Source organism: Equus przewalskii, chromosome 3, assembly GCF_037783145.1.
Source record: "Equus przewalskii isolate Varuska chromosome 3, EquPr2, whole genome shotgun sequence".
Taxonomy (NCBI): Eukaryota; Metazoa; Chordata; class Mammalia; order Perissodactyla; family Equidae; genus Equus; species Equus przewalskii.
Window position 1 is genome coordinate 19,066,965 of NC_091833.1, and position 24,688 is coordinate 19,091,652.

Here is a 24,688-nt window from a genome sequence, read left to right on the forward strand (position 1 = left end):
AAAGTCATCAGCGCCCCACTGCGGAATTCAAAGCTAAGCTTGTCACAATTGTTAACACCTTCTTTGACCGGTCCTTTTCTATTTGACAATTACTCTCTTCTGCGCTTTTTGCTGGAAGGCTCTGCTGTCTTGCGTTTCGGGAGTTGCTCCATACAGCGAACAGCCCCTCCGCGTGCAGCACCGGGGAACGATTTCTATCCGCTCGCCCGCTTTGCAGGGTGAGTAGGTTTCGAGGCTTAGAGAGCGGGGCGCGGGGAGAGAGGAACGGAGACTAACAATTTTGGGAGTCCCTACGGGTTATATTGAAAGTTAACAACCCTCCAGGTTCTGGGTTGAGCACAATGACCGCCTCCCCCTGGGCAGCTGGCCCCGGGGCGAGCGCGGAGGAGCTCGGCCCTTCGCCTCGTTGGAGAAACCCGGTTTCCGAGGGCGCAGAGCCCGCGAGTCTCTGCGACCAGGAGGAGCCGCGTCCACGCGCGACCCGGCGTCCCGCCGAGCGCCGGCCGCGTGGAGCTTCCTCCGGCCGAGCCGGGAAGGGGGTGCTCCCTCGGGGGAGCCCTCCCACTCTTCCCAACTTTCTCGGCCCCAGGGCTGGAGGAGGGCGCCTCTCCCGGCGGACACGCGCTCGGTACTTAAAGGCGGCTCGGCGGGGCCGGCGCTCGTCAGTCAGAGCGCGCGGCGGCGGCGCACGGTGGAGCGAGGCGCGGCGGAGGCCAGGCGCGGGAGGAGGGGCATGGAGCCGCCGCGGGCCTGCTGAGCACCGGAGCGCGGGCAGCAGCGGCACGGTGAGCGCGGGCTCGGCCGGCCGGCCGCCTCGCAGGGGCGGGCCACGCGGGGACTGCGCGGAGGACCCGGGCGCGCAGGGCTCCGGGGTGCCTCTTGGCGAGCCCCGCGGACCCCCACCCCTCCCCCGGCAGTGCGGGCGCCGCGTCCAGCGCCGGGAGGCAGGCTGAGGGCTGTGGCATCTCCAGGCTTCCCGGCGGCGGTTCCTGCAGCCCCTTCCCCACTGACCCCTCCTCTCTTTCTTCCTCCATCCTCTGCTCCTCCAGCCTCTCCTCCCTTCCTCCCTTGCGGCTCCGGTTTTGTGAATGGATTAGGAGGCGGACGACGGTGGGGGCACGAGGCCGGTTGGAGTCTCTCCCTCCCCCACGCCCGCCCGGGGGCTCGCATCTGTCCAGGCACCAAGATGCTCGGCGCCCCGGTTCTGCGGGTCAGCCGGGCCACAGCCGCACGTATCCGCGGGCCTGGGCTCCCCTTCCCTTGCTGGCTCGGAGGGGCCAGGAGGGCAGCCGGGCGCAAGTTTCCATCCCGCCGCGTGTGGGCTACGCAGCAGGGCACACCTGTCAGCTGGAGAGGCGGCAGACTGGGCAGCCCCACAAAGTTTCGGGGGTAGATTGGCGGCGTGCGTCCTTGGCTGGGGATTTTCTCCTTCCGTCGTCTGCGGAAGGGGGTGAAGACCGTCTTAGGGAGCGCCCCCAACCTGGTGTCCTTGAAGCCGGATGCGCGTTAGCCTACAAGGGCCGAGCTCTCGTGCATCCCTTCTGATCGAAGAGGGCGGTGAGGGGGCTGCAAGAGGTGGCCGAGGCTCTTCTCCTTCGGCTTGGGGTGACACAGCCCCCTGTCTGGGCAGGGTTGCCTCAGCCAGAGCCGGCCCCACCGCCTCATTGCACGCAGGGTATCCAGCTGCGGGGCCTTCTTGGGTCCTGTGTGGGGTAGGGGTGCTGGGGCAATGCCTCCAATTCCTGAGCGGGGGAAGGAGGGTCCCACCAGGGAAAGGAGGGGGCTAGCGACACGGAGGATACCGCCTTTGTCTGCAGGCATACTTTGCCAAGGTAGCTGGGGCCCCGAGGGGATGAGCCGGGCCTAGTCCGACTGATTCCTTGGGTTTTCCGTTCCTTCCCGGCTGGGTCGTGGGAAACCGGCACGTGGGTGTGGCTGACGCCGCCTTTGCCAGAAGGTGAGGCTCGGCCGGGGGTGAGAAGCGTGGCCAGTGCCTTCCCGGCTGCATTAACCTGGTGGGCACCGCCTCTGGGACTGCACCGAGGCGGGGCGCCAGGGCCGGCAGGTTGCTGGGCTGGCCTGGCGCCCCCTGCTCTTTCCCAGAGTGCAGGCGGCCAGCGTTGCCCGCAGCGCCCCTTCAGCATGTAAGCTCTAGAAGGGGGCGGGGGTTGCTCCTGGGCGGTGGATGCAGGGCCTGGGGGCCCCTGTGCCGCAGGTGCGTGCCAGGGTGGGGGGGAACCAGGGAGGGCTGGGAGTCCTGCTGAGGAAGCACCGGCAAGCTCCCCGGGATGGTGGGGCAGAGCGCCCGGAGGCCGAGCTTCCCCGAGAGGTGAGGCTGCCAAAAGCACTTTCCGGACGAAGCTGTTGGAATGCTGCTGGTGCCTGAGTCTCGGGCTGATCTAGGCAGTGACTGCGTGTCCCTCACCCCTCCTAGGTGGGAGGGGAACAGTTCCCCCTGACAAGGTGTGTTTGTGTTGGGGTCGGGCTCGGGAGTTGGCTTCAGTGAGACCTAGAGTTGAAGCAAGCTTGGAAGTGAGACCTCATTGTCTGTAGAACGTGGGTGGTGGTGGGAACAGGATTCTCCAGGTCAGGCAGTGGCAAGGAGCGGAGATGGGGAGAAGGCCTCAGAATGGAGGGTGGGGAGCTGTCCTCATCAGCCCTGCCTCCCTCCCCCATCAGCCTTCCCACTTGGGTTGTCCTTCAGGGCTGAAAGTGCTTCCATTTTCAGTGAAATTATTTACCTGAGACCTGTGGGGCAAGAATCCACTGGAACCCCTCCTTAGGGAGATACTAAGTCTCCGAGAACTTGGGCAAGGTCAGGCAGCCAGGAAGTCCGGAGCTGTGTCTCAAGCACAAGTCTTCTGGTGCCGAGTGCTAGGCTGTTTTCATTAAAACAGTGTTTCCAACTGGGCAGATGCTAGGAGCCCTGACTTAGTTGCAAATGAAACCTGGCAGCATTTCCAGGAGTGGCGGGGCAGGGGGATGAGCACAGAGATTCCATGCGGGCACTAGGACCAAGTGGATGGGGCTTCCCGGGCAGCCCCCCCTTCCAGGCTGCTGCAGCACTGGCTGCAGTTCCCTCTGGCGCCCAAGTGCTGGGCTTCCAGGAGGGCTGTCCACACCCCAGTGCTCATTTCCTCCTCTTTCCCTTGTCTGCTTTTCCTGGTCACTTTCCCTTTCTTTCCTGACTCTTAAGTAAGTGAGAAAAAGGTAAGAAAGCAGAGAACACAGAACAACTTTCTCTCACTAATTTTGCTGTTTCGAGAAAGGGAAGCTGTTTCCTTCTTTTTTCCCCTGGCAGCTCTTTGTTTCCTGCTGTTTCTTGTCTTTTCCTCTCCCACTTTCAGGGGCCACATTGGTGGCTTGTTTTACTGGTGTGTATTCTCCTCCCATAGCACAAGTCGCCAGTGGGTACAGGTAGAGGCCGCCTACCTGCCCCTGGCCCCTCAGCCGCTCAGAGCTGTCTCAGGCTCGCCTCTGTGAAGCTCGCCTCGCAGAGCTTCGGGTCAGGCAGATCCCACTTCTGCCATCCACCACCTGGGTATCACATGCTCTCTCTGGCTTTGGTTTGTCTGACAATAATAAATGCTACTTAAGTGCTTTACATAGGTAACCCGTTTAACCCTCAGAGATGCTACGACGTTAGTGCTACAATCCACATTTTACAGATATTAACTAAGGGGCAGAACACAGTCACACACAACGTGGCAGAACTGAGATTTGAACCCAGAAGTCTGGATTCTGAGTCTATAAACAGTTTTAGTCAAGCTCAATAAATGGTAATGGTTTTTATCAGTGGGTCGTTTCCCCTATTCTGGGCCCAGCCCAGAGAAAATGCCCTCACTCCCATTGACTGGAGATGCTGCCTCCTGCCTGACCCCACATCTGCCTTCTCCCTCCAGATGCCGGTGCAGCTGACGACAGCCCTGCGTGTGGTGGGCACCAGCCTGTTTGCCCTGGCAGTGCTGGGTGGCATCCTGGCAGCTTACGTGACAGGCTACCAGTTCATCCACACAGAAAAGCACTACTTGTCCTTCGGCCTGTACGGTGCCATCCTGGGCCTGCACCTGCTCATCCAGAGCCTGTTTGCCTTCCTGGAGCACCGGCGCATGCGGCGGGCCGGCCGGCCACTGAAGCCACCCTCCTCACTGCAGCGCTCAGTGGCACTCTGCATCGCCGCATACCAAGAGGACCCCGACTACTTGCGCAAGTGCCTGCGCTCGGCCCAGCGGATTGCCTTCCCCGACCTCAAGGTGGTCATGGTGGTAGATGGCAATCGCCAGGAGGACGCTTACATGCTAGACATCTTCCATGAGGTGCTAGGTGGCACCGAGCAAGCCGGCTTCTTTGTGTGGCGCAGCAACTTCCATGAGGCGGGTGAGGGGGAGACAGAAGCCAGCCTGCAGGCGGGCATGGACCGTGTGCGGGATGTGGTGCGGGCCAGCACCTTCTCGTGCATCATGCAGAAGTGGGGAGGCAAGCGAGAGGTCATGTACACAGCCTTCAAGGCCCTTGGCAATTCGGTGGATTACATCCAGGTAAGGGTGCCTCCCTAGGAGTGTGTGGACATGTGGATGTGTCCAGGCAGCCAGGCATACTCCTCCAGGAATTTTAGGTCCAGTCTAGATTAGAAGGCAACAAGGCATAATGGTTCTGAACAGCAGTCCCAAGCTCAGAAAAGATGGATGGACTGGTACTGCTGTTCCTGGTTCTGCTATTACTTGGCTGTGACTTTGGGTAGGTCTCTGGACTGGTATCCCAATAATAATAATAATGGCAAACAGGTGTATAGCATTTACTTCATACCAGACACTGTTGTAGGCACTTCGTACATATTCTTTTAATCTTCAGTACTCCTAGGGGATAAATACTGTTATTTCCACTCGTGGAAGGTGAGCCTGAAGCACAGAGAGGCTAAGTAACTTGCCTAATGTGACACAGCTGTAAGGTGCAGAGCCAGGATTTGAGCCCAGGCAGTCTGTTTCAAGTCTGCCCTTAGCCATCCTGCAGAACTGCCTGGCCATTGGCAACAGAAGATGAGCCTCTTCATAAAGAAGTGTGAAGAGCACAAGAAGTCATGCTCCAAAGCACTCAAATATTGTTTTAGTTATGGGCCAAAAAGTCCTCCTCTTCCCGGTGTCAATTTCATGTCTGTGAGGTGGAGGGACGCAGGTGCGAATCATCCCCCAGCAGGAGTCTGCAGCCCCTGAACAGACCCTGCCCAGCTGCCAGTCAAAGGAGTCATCAACACCAGCCTGGAAATTGTATTAGGTTGATAAGGTTAACACAGCGCCAATTTTCAAATAACAAAACCTAGAGAGGAGTGATTAAAGCTCACACAGTTCAGGACCAAGTAGAAATGGACGCCCAGGCCCCCAGATTTCTGGCCCACTCCCGTGTCTCCCCTTCTTTGCACATCCCACAGCGTTCTGCCCATCATCTGAGTGAGCAGGGCTGTGGTAGCAGCCTGCCTGTGTGCCAGCTTAGTCTTGCTGACCGCATGTTGAGTACTCCAATGTTTAAATTTTATGTACCGTACTCACCTAAAATTAGCTTGCTACAGATGTTTTTGGCTTTTTTCGAAGTTGCATTCTCACATGAGAGTTGTTTTTTCCTGTCTTCCTAGGCCCAAGGACCTCCTCAGCCTTGAAGGGAGGGATGTGAGGCAGTTCTTGATTCTGCAGTTCACCTAGGGTTGAGGGGCATTTGAAACTTTCCTGGGGACTCAGGCTTAGAAAAAGCTCTGAGCCCTGGAACACGCTCAAGCCACAGTGACTGTCTTCTGCTCCCTAGAAGCAGGGGATGCCCCCAAAGCTGCTCTACCACATCCTCCTGTCCTGACCATTTCCTGTGCGTTCTGGTGGATCAGCAAATAGGCTCACACACCTGAGCCAGCCTTTCTCTTTACGGCTCTGGGCTCACTGCCTGGGGTAGCCCTGAGTTAGAGTCAATGATCTGTCAGTGCATTTTGGCCTATCTTCCAACAGCCCTGTTGAGAGCGTGCCTTTCCCTCTGTGGGAGATAACCCTGCCCCAGCCAGTGGGGGAAACCCAAGCAGCCAGGAGCTCTAACTTCCCTAACCCTGCTCAGCTAGAAAGGCCTCCCTGGAGTGAAGGAAGGCAAGCAGCATGAAGAATGGGTTAGGGTCAGGGCAGGAAGCAGGTGAGACCAGCAGCACTGAGAAGCTCGGCCTGTGAGCTGAGGAGGCTCTGGGAGTATGGCCTGAGGCTCCCTGGGACCTTCCCAGCCTGGGTGAGGATGTAAGGATGTGTCAGTGGGGAGGTAGGAGGGAGCAGGTGTGATGGCTCTGCCTGGCTCCCCCTTGGCCTTCTACTGCTGCTTGTCTGTGGCCACCGTGTCTTCCAACATGCGGAAAGCTGGGTGTAGGGCTGGGGTATGGCAGGCAGCCCCCTTTCTTGCAGGCTAATGGACTCTCAATTAGCAACTTTACTAAAAGGATTTTAAGCTTTTGCAGAACAGGGTTTGGGCTCATCTGTGGATACTGTTCTTTGCTCTATCAGGGGTCAGGAAACCAATCCCCCTGCCCAATGGTTAACTGGGCTCTTTGTACCATCTCAGTAATTTTCTAGAAAACAGACAAGGGTCAGCCACCAGGGTAAGTGTTCATAGCCCAGGTCTAAGTAATAATGGGGCCACCTGTTAGAATCAGACCATGAGCCTCCCTAGGAAAGAAGGGCAGGTGGGAAATGATCCAGGGTCTGATTGGAGGCACTTTTGCCAGTTTCCATGCCCATCCACAGTAGAATCCAGGTGAGAGCAGCCCTTGGCCATACTGTGCCCTGATCTTACAGACTTGGCCTGGCAGCCATGTTAGTGGGGGGCCTGTAACTGGGTAGATATGTCCTCCATTTAGGCTGTGAGTTGTCCAAGATGCCAGAGGCTCAAACGGGGAAGACCATGTTGTTAATAATCTTATGGGAGAGCTTTGGGTGGTAGTGTCTGGCAAGAGCCATTTCTTGGCCCTCTGAGTGTCTGCTGGCCTTGTCTAGCCACTGTGCCTGTCATCTGATTTCAATGCCTTGTTCCTCCTTTCTTCCCAAGGATCCCCAGAGAAATATTTTGAGACCATCTGTGAGGAGCCTGGCTCCACAGGGGCTAAAAACTTGTCCAGTGCTAAGCATTTCTCCAGGCCCAGGACTGGCTGTCTCCTGGCTTTCTCCCTCAGCCTAGTGGCTGTCAAGCCTGCTATCTGGACTCTCCTTTTCCTTACTTTCCTTTGTTATTCATCACACCCCTTCTATTTGGCATAGATCTCTTTGCTACTGGCTGGAATGTGAAAGGGGGTTATGTCCCTCAGGCAGTGAGCCTGGGGTGCTGTGTGTGTGTGCCCAGACCTGAGGTCAAAATGGGCTGACAGTGCACTCCCTCCGCAGGTCTGCGACTCTGACACTGTGCTGGATCCAGCCTGCACCATTGAGATGCTTCGAGTCCTGGAGGAGGACCCTCAAGTAGGGGGAGTCGGGGGAGATGTCCAAGTAAGAAGTAACCAAGGATTCCTAGGGGTGGGGGTCTGGACTCTTTCTGCTTCTTAATCCACTGGATATGTTGGGAAATGGGCATCTTGACTTCCTAGTATTTTGGGCCAGGGTGGGGGCTAGGTGTTCCTCTTTGACAGCTGTCATTGGTAGCAAAGGGCTCACTTGTCATCCAACCCTTTTCCTGCTCTTTTTCAACCCGAGGGGGAAAAATCACTTAACAGATACGTAGAGAGCCTGTGTTGCTGGGAGGGGCACAGTATTCAGAGGCCATCGATCCTGGAGCATACCTTCTTTTTGACCCACGGTGGTGCAAGCACCTCCAAAGTTAGACCCTTGAGATACCCTTGCCCTTAGGAAGTTGTGCTGAAGAGCTCTGGGCAGTATGGTAAGAATGATGGGCCAGATCTTGCAGGTACTGCCGGCAGCAGACCATCTCTTCCCAAGCTTTCCAACTGCAGAACGGTCAGGACAGGTGGCTGGGGTGTTGCTTTGCATCTTTCTCAAGCCCTTCTCTCTGTCACCGTCATAGGCTGCCTCCTGAAATGGAAGGTGGTTTTGACTGTGAGCAACTTCACTGGAACAATCAGTACAGATGACACGGTGGAGGTGGGGCTGGTGCTGGGGAGAGTAACCAGGTGTAGCTGGCTCCTCTATGCCTCAGGCTTCCCAGCTCTGGCTGGGCTAGGACTGATGGCCAGGGATTTAAGCAATGGGCTCCAGAACTCAGGGAAAGGAGGCCTCATAGTGTCTGGTGTCTCCTGGGGCTCACGTCCTCAGGTGAGGGGACCTAGCATCTCTGATTCCCTTGCAGATCCTCAACAAGTACGATTCGTGGATCTCCTTCCTGAGCAGCGTGCGGTACTGGATGGCTTTCAACGTGGAGCGGGCCTGCCAGTCCTACTTTGGCTGTGTGCAGTGTATCAGCGGGCCCTTGGGCATGTACCGCAACAGCCTCCTCCAGCAATTCCTGGAGGACTGGTACCACCAGAAGTTCCTAGGCAGCAAGTGCAGCTTTGGGGATGACCGGCACCTCACCAACCGAGTCCTCAGCCTCGGCTATAGGACTAAGTATACAGCCCGCTCCAAGTGCCTCACAGAGACCCCCACCAAATACCTGCGGTGGCTCAACCAGCAGACCCGCTGGAGCAAGTCTTACTTCCGAGAGTGGCTCTACAACTCTCTGTGGTTCCATAAGCACCACCTCTGGATGACCTACGAATCAGTGGTCACAGGTTTCTTCCCCTTCTTCCTCATTGCCACGGTCATACAGCTGTTCTACCGTGGGCGCATCTGGAACATTCTCCTCTTCTTGCTGACGGTGCAGCTGGTGGGCATTATCAAGGCTACCTATGCCTGCTTCCTTCGGGGCAATGCAGAGATGATCTTCATGTCCCTCTACTCCCTTCTCTATATGTCCAGCCTCTTGCCAGCCAAGATCTTTGCCATTGCTACCATCAACAAGTCTGGCTGGGGCACCTCTGGCCGAAAAACCATTGTGGTGAACTTCATTGGCCTCATCCCTGTGTCCATCTGGGTGGCAGTCCTTCTGGGAGGGCTGGCCTATACAGCTTATTGCCAGGATCTGTTCAGTGAGACAGAGCTAGCTTTCCTTGTCTCTGGGGCCATCCTGTATGGCTGCTACTGGGTGGCCCTCCTCATGTTGTATCTGGCCATCATTGCCCGGAGATGTGGGAAGAAGCCAGAGCAGTATAGCTTAGCTTTTGCTGAGGTGTGACGTAGCCCCAAGCAAAGCGGGTAAAGTGCAATGGGTAAGGGAGGGAAGGGGAATGGAAGAGAAAAGACATGGTGGGAGGGAGGAGGGAGTGCTGTTTTAGTTTCTTAACGGTCCAAAGGACAAATCTGAAGTGCAAAGAATGGTGACTGTAGTATGGCCTGGGGCAGTTCTGCTTAGACGAGGCAACACCGATTCCAGCTCAGGGGGGCTCAAGAGACTTATGTTTTCAGGCTGCCTGTCAGCTTGCCTCTGCATGCATAGTGGTCTCTGGGAAAGAGTCCACCTCCCCCCCAGGGATCCAGAGGGAACTCAGAAGTGTGCTAAACCAAACAGTAAGTTCCATTCAGTGGCAACTTCTGATAGATAAGCCAGCAATGACAGCCTGCAGGAAGGAGTTCTCTTAGTCTATCTGAGCACAACCAGAGGTGGTGGGAGAATTTCTGAGATCTGGGCCAGCTAGTAATGTGTCCTTCCTCAATCTAGTTATCAATGCAATAAGACTGTGCCTGACATACAAGGCCCAGAAACCTCATCTTTGGGTAACAGAAAACAGGGTCCAGGAATGGTGCTTTATTATGTGTTGTACCCCATTCCACATCTCAGCATCTCAAGGATGAGCCAAACTAGCAGGGAGTTAGCACTGAATTGTTTTTAAGTGTGTATATATGTATCTTGAAGAGGACTGTTTGCCAGGAGGACAAAGATTGGTGGTGGTGCTAAAGGCTATGGGCTGTATGGAGGCCTTGGGCTGAGTGCGTTGCACCTGGAAATTGCCCAGATGTCTACATTAGCTTTTCTGTGATCTCTGCTGGGGAGATAAGATGTTTTGGTCATCCACCAGGAATATTAGACCCCAGCATGCTCAGAAAGGAATCTCAACCTGTACGCTCCTGAATTCCTCTCAAATTCAACTCTAAGTCTAAGCCTCCTCACTTGGCTTTCTTGAAGGTGATGCCATCACTTCTCCCATTCTCCTTCTCCTCATCGGGTAAGTTTTTCAAGGTGGCAAGTGAGGCAGAGCCTGGACTTTCAGAGACCCCTCTGCAAGAGGCAAGCCTACCCTCAGCACATGGGGGAAAAACTACTGGGAGCCTCTGACCAAATTGGCTACAATCTTGGAACTGCTTGGACAGATTCCTTGGCAGTTGGGTAGTATGCGTGACTTTCAGGCTACAGTTCTTGACAATCATCTCTAATGGAAAGCTCTTCAGTGTTCCCTAAGTGAAGCCTCAAATCCAAGCTGGCCAGCTGTGCAACTGTCCACTCTCCTCAGTGGCTTCTCCAGAGAATTTTTACAGCCAAGTTGTGGAAAGTCACTACTGCATCTGCTTGCTTCTTTCCAGAAACCAAACTCGGAGATACAATTGGTTCCTAAATCATATGGTTCAAATGCCTCTTGAGGCTGTTGATTCCCCTCTGCTTTTTTGGGGGGTGAGGGAAGGCTATCTTCTAGAGATCTGCAATCCACAGCCTGTTCTCGGCTCTTGGGTTTGAAACCTGGGATCTTGACAGCCTTTGACTTGAGGTTGCTTGCTCCTACTCTCTCTCTTCCCCTCTCTGCCTCCCAACATCCATTCTCAGAGGGGCTGGCTAACCCCTCAGAACCAGTACTACGGTAGAGAGTAGCTGCGGGGCAAGCCTCTGGTGTGCCCAGGTGCTTCCTACCAAGGAACAAAGTGTGCTCTGAGCCACTGATTGGCAAACCCTGGTGCTTTCCTTCATCTCCCATGAATACAAAGGTTTTCCAGGTGCAGCCAACATTGCTGCCTCACACAGACCTTGAGTTTCTGATAAGACTGCTGGTTGATGTTGGGCCCAATCCACGAAGCTGGGAAGAGGCAGCAGACATTTGCTGAAGGCAGTTGTTCCAGGCTCTTCCGTGTTTTTGCTGGCCAAGAAGTAAACTATTTTGAGCACTACAATGGAGGAAATCCGGTCGGCCAACGGCAGAGCTCAGACTTGACTAAGGGCTTGTTTTTCTTCAGCTTTTACTTGAAGGCTAATGTAGGATGGACTCCCAGATGGAGAACTCCTGGCTGTCCTCCCATCAGCTCTGCCTTGCACTGTGGTCATCAATTTTCCTCAGATCAAGAATAGGCAGGTGTAAGTAGTGGGCTCACAACATTTGACCTCGACAGGTTTTTCTAAGTTATTTTATACGTTTTTCAGCAGCGAAACCAAACTGGGTCTTCCGCTTTATCCCCGTTTCTTGCAAGGGAAGAGCCTTTATACAATTGGACATATTTTGGTTTTTCCTCACTGAGAATTTTAACCCTCTTTTGTATTATTTCTACAATAATTTGTAAACATATTTATTTTTACCTGTTTTTTTTTACTTTTCAGGTCAAATTTTTTATACTGCACTTATTTGTCAAAATAAAGATTCACACATAATGCTGGTATCTGAGCTACTTCCTCCCTCTTTGTACTTAATGAAAGCTAGCTCTTTAGTCCAGTTTCAAAAGAGGCACTTGAGATAGAAATATAGGTTTGCAAGGTAATTCCCGTGGAACTCAGAAGCAGGGTAAGTTATCACAGCTGCTTCCGGACCTGGGGAACACAGTAGCCCACCTTGATGACTGCACACCTATGGTGGCTTAACTTTCACTGTAGAGGGCGGGCAGGGTCTTTGGTGAAATTACTGGCAGATGAGTGAGCCCTAGCTAAGGCTAAAAACCAAAGCGTGCTTCCTCTTTGAGTGAAAACATTTCATCTGGCAGATAATGTAGGATTGTGGCCAAGCTAAAACAATGAAAAGCAGTGGGTAAACTTCCTTCCCTGTGGAACAGGTAACAAAACGGAGTGACATCAGTGGCCCTCTCATCCCATTTATTAAACAGTAAGAAAAGATACAATGCAGGAAAAACACCAACCATCCTTTCACGTCAGGCTGAACGAAGCACAGTGATTTCTCCCCTTCATCCCCCCACCCCACCCCACCCCAATTCCCGTATTCCCATCCACATCAGTTTAAATTTTGAGGTTCTTTGATTGGGAGTACCAGTGGAGAGGGAGCTGGATGAGTAGAGCCTTGACTCTGGCCTCCTCTAAGTCCCAGGAGAAGGCAGCTGCAGGCCCAATCAGTCAAGCTGAAATTGTATTTGGTGGGTCTTTGAAGTGGTTGCCCACCTCCCTGTTCTGTGTTCAAGCCCCCAGGGAAAGGTATGGCAGTAGAGGATGCCCAGGTCCAAGGTGCCCAGGTCAGAGCTGCTGAAGCATGGTCCGTTCACCAACGCAACATTTCTAGAGAGCAGTGAGCTGATTCTCCAGTGCTGAGCAGGGGACTACATATGAATTGGGACCTGCAGGCCAATGTATCCCTGAGGAAAAGTCCACAAGAACAAGTCAAGAAACTAGTGAGAAACAAGGGGCAGAAAGCTGTGGGACAAAAACACTGCAGGCTTCTGGAAGGCTGGAGATCCTTTCTGTCAAGGCCAGGATCATTCCCACCTGCCATAGTCCATGTCCCACAATAACATTTCACCTTCAGTCAAGAAAGAAGCAGAGAAAGTTGGCTCATTTGAACTTGAGCCCCAGCTATGTACTTCAGACGGTAGCTCCATGTCTACCCTCTTACCCTGCCCAGAACCACGGTTACTGGAAACCAAGGTGGTCCTGGAGAGAAAACGGTGTTTATTTAAGGGGGTAACATTCCATTTGGGTACATTGCAGCCATTGGACCCCCTGGTCTCGGGAAAGCAGCTGGGTTTGTGCCAGGGAGGCTCCCCACTCTAGGAAATGGGACTAAAGTCTTGCCTACAGGGCCATTCATCCTTGGAAAAGAAGCTGGGTTTAGACCCAGAGTCCCAGTTGGCCTTGCAAAAGGTGCTGGGTTGATACCCACAGGGCCTGCTGGAGAAGAGCCCAGGGGCCCAGGAGCTGACCTGGGGAAGGTAACCTGACCAGGGCCTAATGGACCAGTAGACCTTGGGAAGGTAGCTGGACTTGGACCCTGTAAGCCAGTGGCCCTTGGGAAGTTAGCTGGGTTGGGGCCTAGTGGCCCAGAGGCTCTTGGGAAAATTGCTGGACTTGAGCCCTGGAGGCTGGCAGACCTCTGGAAGGTAGTTGGGTTTGAAGCCAATGTGCCAGAAGACTGAGAGAAAGCAGCTGGGTTCAGTCCCCCTGAACCTGTCCCCCTTGGGAAGGGATTAGCATTTACCCCCATGGGGCCAGCTGGCCTTGAAAAATGAGCTGAATTAGGCCCTATGGGGCCAGGAGCCCTTGACATGGGAGATGGATTTGGCGCTGGAAGGCCAATTCCCCGAGAGCCAGGACCAGAGTTTGGGCCTATGGGGCCAGGTATTCTTGCCATGGAGGATGGGCTTGTGCCCATGTTTCCAGAAGCCTGTGAAAAAGAAGCTGAATTTGCTCCTAGAAGACCTGCTGCTCTTAGAATGGGAGCAAGATCTAGGCCTTGAGGTCCAGCCATTCTTAAGTTAAGACCAGATCCTGTGCCTAAGAGGCCACTCGCTCTGGTGTCCACATTAGACCCTGGGCCAAGGCCACCTCCCCTTGGGTTTGGCCCAAGGCCTGGGCCCAGGCCACTTGCTCTTGGGTTGGGCCCAAGGCCTGGGCCTGGAAACATACCTGACCTTGGGCCAGGATTTGTACCTACAAAGCCTGATCTTAGATTGGGACTTGGTCCAGGGCCCAGGCCAACGGGCCTAGGATTGGGAGGACCATTCCCAGAAGTCAACAGGACACCTGCTCTCAGGTTAGGTCCAGATCCAGGACCCATGGGGCCACCACTTCTGGGGTCAGGACCTGTTCCCAGGAGACCACCTGCCCTTGGGTTGGACATAGGACCTGGTCCTGGGAGACCCCCTAACCTCGGGTTAGAGAGAGGCCCTGGGCCTGGAAGAGCTCCTGCTCTAGGGTTTAGAGCTGGCCCTGGGCCTGGGCCTAAGAGGCCACCTGGCCTTGGGAAAGAAACTGCACCTGTGCCAGTGGGATTCATCCCTCTTGGAAAAGTTGCCATGCTTGGGTCTCGAGCACCAGCAGGGAAAGGTGCTGGATTTGAAGCCAGTGAGCCTGATGAAGTTGGAAAAGGAGATGGGTTCCTTGGAAATGGGGCCAGATTTCCTCCAAGAGAACCGGTTGCCATAAGGAAAGGATCCGAGTTCATGCCCAGTGGGTGGCCTGTGTTTAGAACAGGACCCCCCTGTGGTCCCAGGGAACTGTCAAGCCGTCCTCGAGGTGGCAGCGGAGCACGAGTCCAAGGAGTTGGCCGCTCTCTAGGGAAAATCCGGGGTTCTTTCATACTTTCTTGGGGACGTTGGTGATAATGGGCTTGGGGCGAGTTTTGAAAAGGATCTTGTTTTTGATGAGTGCTGTCACCAGGTACCGGGTGCCAGTCTCACAGCCAAGCTCATCACAGTCCTGCTCCCCAGGAGTGTGTTTGACAAGGACAGCAAAAGGTTTCTCCAGGTGGATGATCTTCCCATACAGGATATGATGCCCCACGATCAGCACAGGGATTCCCTTTGGCAGAACAAGAATGAGATGCCTAAGGTTCAGGGCAAGGTCTTAACACTCAAGTGCCTTCTAGAGATGCTCTTGGCAGACAATGCTGGCACCTCCACTCCCTGGTCTGGCTCTACCATTGTTGAGCAACCACAATGAACAACCCACCCTCATGCCCTTTTTACTCTTTCTAGCCCCAGGTAAAAGAATTTCCAATTTTAGAACTATGACCTTTCCAGATTCCCCAGAGCTAAATTTCCCTGCTACTACAGAGGGAGGGGGAGAACAAGCAGATAGCTTAGCAGATTAGCTAGACCTTGAATAACAAACCTGAGGGCAGTCCTCACTCTGGGTCCTGGGAGCACCACCTTGGTGTAGCTTGCTTTCCTGAGGCATTAGGCAGGGAAAGAAAAGCCCCCTCACCTCAGTGGTGTAATGTAGGTCTCCCAGGAGGTTTCCAGCTAATCCAGTGCTGTAGCGAGCCTCGATCTCCCCCTGTAGCTCCATCAGCACCCATTCTGCCAGGCCTCCAGCCCCAGCACTGCAAGCAAAGGGCTGGCGGTTACAATATTTTTGAGGGGTGAAGGATGAATAGTGTCCTACACCACCATTGAAGGCCCAAAGGAACTCTTTGTTGAGCACAAGTTCTTGGGAAGCTGGGCAGTGCTAGGCACTGAACTAGAATTGAAATGCGAGGATTTGTGCAAGATGCACCTGAGGACCCCATTTCTTCAAGGAAAACGTCAAACTTATATAGCCCTAACCGTTCAAGCTAAATAAGAGAGTCTCAAAATGTACTCACCTGGAAATAACAATTTGTACCATGAGCTTTCCGTCTTTAAAAAGCAACTGAAAATAAGCTGTAGAGGAAAAAAAAGAGATTTAGGACAATAATAATGATAACTAATATTTATCACTGACTGTGTGCTAGATACTTTTCTAAGTGCTTTAGATACATTTTATTCCCCTAACAATTCTTAAGGTGTACATTTTTTTAATTGATACCATACATATAAGATTGCTTAAGATCACCAAAGGTCAACTACAGTGTGGAAAGTTAACAGGTATCACGATTGTGTTTAAGGTCACACAGCTACTAGTCAAAGAGCCAGGATGTGAACCAAAGACATACACTACAGAGCCCACACTCTTGAGCACTATGCTAACTCGCCTTTCTCAAGAATATTCTATTTTCCATTTGGCATATTTCTAAATTACTATTCTTTTAGATATTACTTTTCTCTTTGATGATGATATAAACTTCACAACTACCACTTAGTTTATCTTGTATTTCAAAGTTCAGAGGACCTCCTTTAACTAAAAGCCAAGAGAACTGAGAAAGCCCTTCAAACGACGACTTTAGTGAATGGTAAGCTGATTTCTACGTGACTCACAACACTTCGACCATCTTTCACTTAGGTACTAAAATACCGTGACGCTAATCAACTTTCATTTTATACAAGAGCACCACCTAGTGGCAAATTTGTAGTACTCTACAAGAATGAGTTAAAAGGGGACATTTTTGCCTGAAACAACTGGCGTCCCTCGTACTTGTCTTTCTGTGAAGGACAGATTCACGGGGAACTGAGGGGATGGGGGAATCTAAACTACAGCTTCTGTATAAGTCTCTCCAATGAACAGATGGAGCTTAGTGGAAGGTTATTAGTCCAGTGTTTATTAACCGTAGTATAGCAAGCTAATAGGTATTCTAATTGTGCTCAAGCTTAGCAAGCACCTGATTAAAAAGTTAAATAGGTTTCTTTACTGATATGTTAATCTTCATTTTGGATCTCCAGGGAAAGGATAGTGCCAGCAGCTTTAGAGAAAGGCAGAACCTCTACTTTTGAGTACCAAACATACTTTGGGAACATGAGGTTGGTCAATTCACTGGACTTCAAATTCAAATATAAAGAGCAGCTAATATTTTTTGACTTTTTACTATGAATCAGACGCTGTGCACATACATGGCTACTGTCTTATTCAGTCACTGTGAGAACTCTATGAGATAGGTACTTATCCCTATTTTGCAGGTAAGGCTACACAGGGATACACTTGCTTGTATGTGATAGACACAGTTGGCATGTGGTAGAGCCAGCATAAGAACCTAGGCCATCTGACTTTATCTACATTGATAATGACTATCCAGTTCTGCCCTCCCAGAGGAGAAATCCAAGTGCCAGAGAATGAAAAGGCAACAAGGCATCAGGGAGGCACTGTGTACATGCAAGAACTGGTCCAAAAGGCAAAGGGGAATGAAGAAGGCATCCTAGAATACGCTGCTGCTTCTGCAGCAGCACCGGTTATGGCACCACCTGAGAACAGGTAATAAACTAGCTCAGGAGGGACAAGGTGTTCTAACAGATGAAGAGGCCCCACCACCACTATCAAGAGAACCGCCAAAGGCACTTTCACAATTCTTCTCTTCTGGGTTTCTTCAAGAAGAAATGATAATTTAAAATCAGAAGGCCTAAATTCAGGTTCCAGCCTGTAAGTGTGGAACTCTTTACTGTGTCATCATATACAAGCCACTTAATGACTGTGGGGCCAACACCTAGATTATCTGACTCATTAAACTATTACAAAGATTAAATATAAAATACGCAAAAAATGCTTTAAAGATCTTTAACTTGTTTCTAAAGGTTAATCAATGCATAGATTGAGAAGGGATTCTTGTAAATAAGCTTTTGATGACTGATGAGGCAGCATATTTTCCTTGATGGGTGTAAGTTATAGTAAAATACAGGTGGTTTCAGAGAAGCAAGAAAGTGTTCACACAGATACCCATGTTCTAGAAAGATTACAGCAAGGAAGATCAATCTTTAAGGCTTCTGACCACATGTTTCAGAATGGGCATGTGTGGATTGTTTAGGAAAAAGGGATGCAGAAATATTTTCAGTACATTCCCCATTTCCTGGACAGTTTCCTGTTAGAAGAGGAATTGAGAACAGTGGTCTAAGGGGGCAAAGGAAAACAAATGCTTGGTAGATGGATCAGAGTGGCTGTACTTGCATACTAATTTCTGGTACTTCAATGAGCACAAATAGCTTTACCCACTTATGTAGGAGGCCCTGCCTGAGCACAGCTATTGATACTGGCAGACATCTAGAAATACTCCTGAAAATAAGTATTCTGTGGCCCACAACCTCACCATTCTGCTGCTATACCCAGTCAGGCTGGTAAAAAGTTGTGCTAGACCTACTGAGATGCTGCAGATGTGAATATAAATGACTGACCTGGCCACATTTATGCACATGAAGGTATATTCACCAAGTTAGTAAGAAACAGAGGGAAAGGCATCCCTTTATTGAATTTAGAAATTCTACTTTAGGGGCTGGCCCCGTGACCGAGTGGTAAAGTTCGTGCGCTCCACTGCAACCGGCCCAGTGTTTCGTTGGTTCGAATCCTGGGCGCGGACATGGCACTGCTCATCAAACCACGCTGAGGCAGCGTCCCACATACCATAACTAGATGGACCCACAACCAAGAATATACAACTATGTACTGGGGGGCTTTGGGGAGAAAAAGGAAAAAAATAAAATCTTTAAAAAAAAAAAGAAATTCTACTTTAGTGCCTTAAAATATCCTATCACCTGAATCCTATTATTCCTTTTCTTGCTCTTTCAGATTACTATTCTAGGGAACTGTTCCAGCATCAGAGTACGTAGGTATACCTGGGTACTTCACTAAGGACACACCTGATACATGTGACAGGGAAGACTTCTTTTTACTTAGTGTGGAGCTGACCAAAAAGGATATGAGAACATGCAGCCCTATCTGTCCCCATCCCCTTGAGAGTAGGCAGAAAAAGTAGAAGAGGTGAAGAAGCAGAATACAAATCAAATCCTATTAGTAATAACAAATATATCACCACAATGAAAAATTTCTGTATAACAAAAAGATTTCTAAGTCTTCAATCTCAACTCACTCCAACACTACTTAAAGACAACTAGAACAATTTCTACATGTTTGTTCTAAGATAATGCTTTTGTAGAAACTGCAGCTTTATCAAGAGCAACATCTGAAGGCACAGTATGATGAATACATTATAACAAATCATGAAACCAAAAGGAGTCAATGCAAGAGCTCACCCAGACCTCTCTCTCTCAGGAACCTTGAGATTAATCCTAGATTTGACCAGGACCAGCTAATTTGTCTTTGGACAGGAATAATTCCAAGTTAACAATGTAACTGGAGAGCCAGGAAGAAATTTCTGTGAATTTTCAAAAAGATGTTTCAATTCATTCTATTTCAGAGTGGAATCTCAGAGGACACAACTAGAGCGTGGACTTGGAGAGATGGGAAGGTGTGGAAAAAACCAAACCTCTTTCTCTGCAATGAATTATTCTGACTACCCTCCTCATCTCATAAAAAGGGGGAATATTTTCTACTCAGTTTTTCTGGGACTTCACAAAGCTAAACAAATGATACATAAGTTTTATATTCCTAACTTAGTCAAGTGACTTTAGCTCTGTACAGGAAACTTTTTTTAAAATTTAAATTTGCACATTTTAACTCCTAATTTTTGCTCTTAAAAAAAAAAAAGGCCCTCAAAATTTCCAAAAATGATACTTATCTAGGGTTGCCCCAGATCATCCCCAGTTTTAAGACCTGGTGTTAGTTTGGAGGTCCTGGGTAAAGTCAAGACACTGTTGCTTCTCAGGCCAGTGTTCCAGACGTCTTCAGGACCCCTGAACAAACCACAGAGCAGCAAAGGAACCAGCATTCTCAGAACCAATCCAGACCCACAAGGGGAACCCTGATCAAAACCCCAAAGGTTTGACTGGAATCAGAACAATCTAGGATACACCTTATTTTACTGCCATTTGGCTTCTATCTCTATTTTGAAGTTAGCTACTATTAAATTATTAAAAACTTGAAAAATCAAAGTGCCACTACAGTTTCTTAAGAAGGAAGAAAAGTCTAGCCAGAGTGTTATTTTTATAATACAAAAAGCTTCATTTCTCACATAACTAAACTTTTTTGAAGACTTATCTGGACTCTCTCATTTCACCCTAAAAACAATCCTATGATGTAGGCACTGTCTTATTACTCCCATTTTACAGATGAGAAAACAAGCTTAGAAAAGCTAAAGGTTAAGTAACTGGTCACACAGCTAGTAAGTGGTAGAGCTGGGATGTGAACCCTAACTCCTCTACAACATGGCCTCTCCTGCAGTCCTCACAGCCCCCTCTCATGCAGTACTTCAGGAGGAAACTTCTGATTGCTTTACAAATATTAGCCTTTCTCACAGCATCTCTTACAAAATGGTAAATAAGTAACCTATGGGGGAAGATCTTATAACCTGCCATCAAAGTAGCTAATCTATCTGTGAGGTAGGCAGTTAAACAATAAGCCTGCTTGTTGTCACACCCAACTGATGAGATTTAGGTTTCTGAAATCTCTAGAAATCTACTCAGTGTTACCTCCAGCATTCAAAACTTTACCCTAAACTTCTGTTCCTCAGCTAAGGCAAAACAAGCCAAGAGAATAGAGAACATTCTTTGTCACTGATTCATTTTGATCTCTGACAAAATTTAATTCTCTTATCTTTTGGTTTTTGAATTGCTATATGTTAAATTGTTAAAAGATTACTAATGTCTTATAGAGAACAGTATAAGCAATGATCCTCCTAACAGTAACTGCCCCCAAAATAAAATGAGGCAGAACAAAGTGTGGTACGTATCCAATTAAAAAGAACATACAGCTTTTACTGAAACAAGGGGCTTTGACTCAATGGCTTAACCTAACTATAAATAATTACACTTTACTAGAGCTAAACAATGTTTTACAAATTATTTTCAATAGAACCTTTCAACTTGTATTTTAAGCTAAGAAAAGGAATAAGAGCTTTAACTTTAAAATTCTTAATTTAAAAAATTTTTTATTTTTAAAAATTAAATACATGACAAAAAGTTTACAAATTGCTAGGCCAACAGTCAGCATTTACTGAGTTCTTATCTGGTCCCAGGGGCTATTCTTTGTCTTTAGGGATACAGTAAGAACTCAAGTTGTCAGATCTGGATTCTGTGTTTCTGCCACTTATCCCACGTGTGACGGGGGTAATTTAACCTCAAGTCTCAGTTTGCCCATCAATAAGCCAGGCATAAAAAAAAAATCTCTCTCAAAGGGATGCTGTGAGAATTAAATGAGGTTAGGAATGTAAGGTTCTCAGCACAGTGCCTAACACATGGTACGCCTTTAGGGTCAAGCTATTGATTACCTGGAGGAATATGGCATTTTCTTTATACATCCAACGAAATGTCTTAATACTACACTGTGTAACTATTATTTTAATGTTTGTAGTGGACTGAAACATCCTATAAAAGCAGATCATCAGAATAAAATTATGTTTACATAATGGGAGAACAATTCAAACACAGCAGTCAGGGTTCACCAAACTGCTTCAGGGATCAAGGTTTTTTCTTTAAACATGACTATTTCTGTGTGCCTTTCCACCAAATGAACAACTCCGGAAGTTTTATATACAACTGAATACAAATTATTTTTATTAGCAGTGTTATTGTGGTTTTGTGACTGAGGGGGGATAGTCTAAGTTTCAAAGGGGATCTTGTCTCGACAGGCTTATGTCACTAAGTGCTAAAATTCTAAATGAGAAGCTTGCTCCCCAAAATGGGGCTATGGAGAGTAGGTGGAACTGAATGCTTCCAAACTTTTCATTAGTGAAGAGGATGTTTAAAAACGTGTGTGGATACTATGCATACACGTGGTACTTTCCCGTCACATTTTAGGATTCCCATGATGGAGGGAATCAATTACTGGTATTTGTTGACAATGAGAGGAAAAGATGGCTTCAGTCGATCTGAGTTACTCCAGTTTTCTCCATCTTCTGCTACTCTGCAACCCTCCTCAACCCTTCCTCCTCTTACTGCGGTGGCACCCTATCCCCCCCAAAGCCCCTTCCTTTCTAGCCCTGCTTGAGGTCTCTCTCACTCCTGGATTCTCCTCCCACTGGCCCCCATCTTCTCCACCCTCTCCCCTGGCCCCCTCCCATTCCTCCAGTTTGATCTACAAGCACTTCCTATTTCTAGTCCGGCCCACTTTCTGGGACTTCTCAGTCCGCTTCCCCTCTCTTCCCCAACCCCCTCCAAATTACCCCGACTTTCACTGGGACCTCTTACCAAGCTGTTTAACTCCTTCTCTTATCTCCCAAGGAAATTATTCTTTCAACTGCCTTCCTCCACAACCCCCACTGGAGTGATCTTCCAAACCGTTAACCCTCCTCCCAAAGATCACTCTTTAAACATTCTCTATCACCCTCATTCTCCAAATTGTTCCTTGTTCCCCCCTCAATTCTCAAGTACTTCGCTCCTCCAGAACCGCGCTCCACTCTTCTCTCATCTCTCACTCCGCCCACAAAAGAACTGGGATCACTCTCCAGACTGTCTCTTCCTTCCAACCACCCTCCAAATTACCTCTCCCAGCAGCCTCCCCACCACGATTTAAAATGTCCCCTTGAACAAACCTCACAGTCCCACCCCCCCCCCCACCCCCACGAAATCCCCTTCCTGATATTCCCGCTACTTCCTGGGTTCCAGTTCTACCCTGCTCCCGCAAGCCTCGCGTGCTGGGTTCCCTCCCCACCCCGGGAAGAGGCCCTTCCCGCACATACCTCGAGGTTCCGGCCCGCGCCGCCCCCTTCTCCGTCCTCCGCCCGCGCTTGGCCACCCTTTCCGCCCTTCTCCCGCTCCGCCCCGCTCGCTCCCTTCCTTCCCTCCGCCTTCAGTCTCCACACCGCTCCCTTAGGCCCTCCTACCCCGGGGGGCTCTCTGGTTCGCCTCCACCTCTGCGCGGCCCTCCCCCTTCCCTCCCCTCCCCCTTCCCGGCCGCCCCTCCCCCGCCCGCCGCTCCCCGCCCCTCGGCTCGCCATTCTTCTCCCCGAGCCGCGCGCCCCACCCGGCCCCAGCTCCCTAGCTTCCCGCTCCCTCGCATCTTCGCCCGCATCCCCGGCTCGGCCCTCGCTCCCCGCGGCCTCCCGCGCCCCCCGCCCGAGGCCTGACCTGCAATGGCGGCCGCCGAGCGCGGCGCCGCGCGGCCAACGGGCGACAACCGAACCTCCCGCCGCCGTCGCCGCCGCCGCGAGCACTGCCTGCGCACTTCCGGCCTTGCGCCGCGAGCACTTCCGGGGCAGAGCACGCCAGCGCGCGCGCACGTGGGGCCTGGGCGGAGAGAGGCGAGCGCCCGTCTGCCGGTGAGTTGGGGAAGGGGTGTGGGAAGCGGCTGTGACCGAGGGGAGCTCGAGGGAGTGCGGCCTGCTCTAGTTGGGCGCCCCACGGAGCTCGCCGATTCCCTTGTTCCGAGGCCGGTGGGGACTACTCCGCAGATCCCCGGAGAGGGAAGGGGCGGCCGAACCCTTGCGCGCGCATCAGACGCGCTCTTAGATGGGCCGGGCCGAACACGCCTGCTCTGCCCGTGGGCACCTAATCTTGAAGGGAGACGAGTGAGGGGCAACCCAGACCGGGCCTCTGCCTTTGCCGAGTGTGTATGTTGGCAGTGGGGTGGGGATGGTTGACAGACGCCAGACCGAGTCCTGTCGCTTCCCAGTTGAAGAGCTTTTGGTTCTGCCGGCGCCATCAGCCCCACCGTCGCTGCCGTAGTTTGAGTCTGTGATTTGCAAATTTAGCGTGCAATAGAGTTAGGGAGAGGTGTTTGCTAAAATACAGATTCCTAGCCCGCCCCCCCGCAAGAGATTGGAATTCTGGAGCTATGGAGTAGGACCCGGAATCCTGCATTTTTTAAAACCAGTTTCCCAGGTGATTTTGATACAGGAGTTCTGCGGACCTGACTTTGAGAGTCTGATTTAGGTTGGCAGTGTTTCTTGCTTCTTGAGAGTGGTCATGCTGTTTACCCTCCTCTTCACGTCCCCCCCCAGAAAACCTCGCACAAGATAGAAAGGAGGACTTTAGTTTTTGCGTCTAATACAATTGGTCAGCGCTGTGTGTCTCCCTTTCTTTAGGTGCACACTCCCAGTTAGAATGAGATTATGTGCTGTCTTTTGCTCTGAGATCAAGTTTTAGATTCTCAGCCCTCTTTCAGACAGTTGTCAGGATTGTTAGGAGTCTGGGTGGTGCTCTGTGTGTTGATAGATAGTTGTGATTTCATGCCCCATGAAAGCATCATTACTTAGATATGTATTGAGAATGAAAGCATCATTAGTTAGATAGGTATTGAGAAATGAATCTCAGTGAGATATAGTTGGAGTCTTCTATCCAGAACAGTGATGATAAACAATACATATGACATACTGCAGCTAATGTTTAACAATAATGACTTTTTTTTTCCTCCCCAGGAATGGGTGAATTTAAGGTCCATCGAGTACGTTTCTTTAATTATGTTCCATCAGGGATCCGCTGTGTGGCTTACAATAACCAGTCAAACAGATTGGCTGTTTCACGAACAGATGGCACTGTGGAAATTTATAACTTGTCAGCAAACTACTTTCAGGAAAAAGTAAGTCATTTGGGAGCCTGATTTGGTGTTTCCAATGTTAAATTTCTTCTTAAGTTCAATTCTACTAAATCTTGTATGTCTTTGATACTCATGATATCTAAAGAAAGGGACTCTCCTTGGGGTTGTTTAGAACTACATAACTTCTGTAGCAAACATGCAATCTCTTGTCTGACTGATGAGCTCAAGAGTTTTGATCTGTGGAGTGTTGGTTAGAAAGATCCTACTGAGGATTTGTGGCAGCTCATTGTCATTTGGAAACTGAGGTTTGCTGGATCTTTTGGTCAGAACAACAAGGGAAATTCTCAAGACCATTTGTTTATATGTCTCTGCACCATTGCAACTTTGGTAAGGGCATTTCCTGCTGGCTGAGTCAGTACTCATTTCATTGTCAATTTAGAGAAAAGTGATGAAACGTTTTAATATCAAAGTTTTTGGTGATATGATAAGCAGGAAGATGGATTCCTAAGTTCATCTGTGTAAGAGAACGTAGACTTAAAAAATTCCTCCCTGTATTTGGGAGATT

The 24,688-nt window shown here is 50.3% G+C and overlaps 4 protein-coding genes across 13 annotated transcripts in view; 2 read left to right on the top strand and 2 right to left on the bottom strand.

The window, feature by feature from the left end:
- On the top strand, nt 1-11,628 carry HAS3 (hyaluronan synthase 3). 3 transcript variants are annotated; one of them, XM_008542844.2, is made up of 4 exons: nt 1-218; nt 3,903-4,538; nt 7,395-7,496; nt 8,311-11,628. In XM_008542844.2, exons 2-4 carry the CDS (start codon nt 3,903-3,905, stop codon nt 9,232-9,234), a joined length of 1,662 nt encoding a protein of 553 aa, XP_008541066.1. In that variant the 5' UTR covers nt 1-218; the 3' UTR covers nt 9,235-11,628. The 3 variants fall into 3 exon arrangements, with proteins under 3 accessions (XP_008541066.1, XP_008541065.1, XP_008541064.1); XM_008542843.2 differs by lacking the exon at nt 1-218 and adding an exon at nt 425-785; XM_008542842.2 differs by lacking the exon at nt 1-218 and having other exon boundaries at nt 1,288-4,538.
- Nucleotides 11,629-12,046: 418 nt separating this feature from the next.
- DERPC (DERPC proline and glycine rich nuclear protein) lies at nt 12,047-14,494 on the bottom strand. The gene has a single exon (XM_070612230.1). The coding sequence runs from the start codon at nt 14,492-14,494 to the stop codon at nt 12,872-12,874; it is 1,623 nt and encodes a 540-aa protein (XP_070468331.1). The 3' UTR covers nt 12,047-12,871.
- Nucleotides 12,047-22,802, bottom strand: CHTF8 (chromosome transmission fidelity factor 8). Of its 2 annotated transcripts, XR_011537983.1 has the most exons (5): nt 22,716-22,792; nt 15,500-15,557; nt 15,121-15,238; nt 13,810-14,715; nt 12,047-13,764 (listed from the first exon to the last, which is right to left on the bottom strand). XR_011537983.1 is itself a non-coding variant. In XM_070612232.1 (4 exons), the coding sequence occupies exons 2-4, from the start codon at nt 15,520-15,522 to the stop codon at nt 14,491-14,493; spliced, it is 366 nt and encodes a 121-aa protein (XP_070468333.1). In that variant the 5' UTR covers nt 15,523-15,557; nt 22,716-22,802; the 3' UTR covers nt 12,047-14,490. The 2 variants fall into 2 exon arrangements, 1 of the variants encoding a protein (XP_070468333.1); XM_070612232.1 differs by having other exon boundaries at nt 12,047-14,715; nt 22,716-22,802.
- The window catches only part of UTP4 (UTP4 small subunit processome component), a 28,798-nt gene continuing 26,543 nt past the window's right edge, over nt 22,434-24,688 (top strand). The window contains exons 1-2 of one of the 7 annotated variants that reach the window (XM_008542841.2): nt 22,434-22,906; nt 24,005-24,165. In XM_008542841.2, the coding sequence (XP_008541063.1) occupies nt 24,007-24,165 (159 nt within the window). In that variant the 5' untranslated portion in view covers nt 22,434-22,906; nt 24,005-24,006. Of the gene's footprint in view, nt 23,520-24,004; nt 24,166-24,688 lie in introns of all 7 variants that reach the window. The other 6 variants (XM_070612227.1, XM_070612224.1, XM_070612229.1 and 3 more) reach the window with 6 other exon arrangements.

Coding starts and splice junctions, on each gene's coding strand:
- CHTF8 (XM_070612232.1), bottom strand. CDS start 15,522: ATGGTACAAATTGTTATTTCCAG. Junction 15,239..15,499: donor GTACAAATTGTTATTTCCAG/GTGAGTACATTT, acceptor CTTTGCTTGCAG/TGCTGGGGCTGGAGGCCTGG. Junction 14,716..15,120: donor ACCTACATTACACCACTGAG/GTGAGGGGGCTT, acceptor GTTCTGCCAAAG/GGAATCCCTGTGCTGATCGT.
- DERPC (XM_070612230.1), bottom strand. CDS start 14,494: ATGAAAGAACCCCGGATTTTCCCTAGAGAGCGGCCAACTCCTTGGACT.
- HAS3 (XM_008542842.2), top strand. CDS start 3,777: ATGGTAATGGTTTTTATCAGTGGGTCGTTTCCCCTATTCTGGGCCCAG. Junction 4,539..7,394: donor ATTCGGTGGATTACATCCAG/GTAAGGGTGCCT, acceptor CTCCCTCCGCAG/GTCTGCGACTCTGACACTGT. Junction 7,497..8,310: donor GAGTCGGGGGAGATGTCCAA/GTAAGAAGTAAC, acceptor ATTCCCTTGCAG/ATCCTCAACAAGTACGATTC.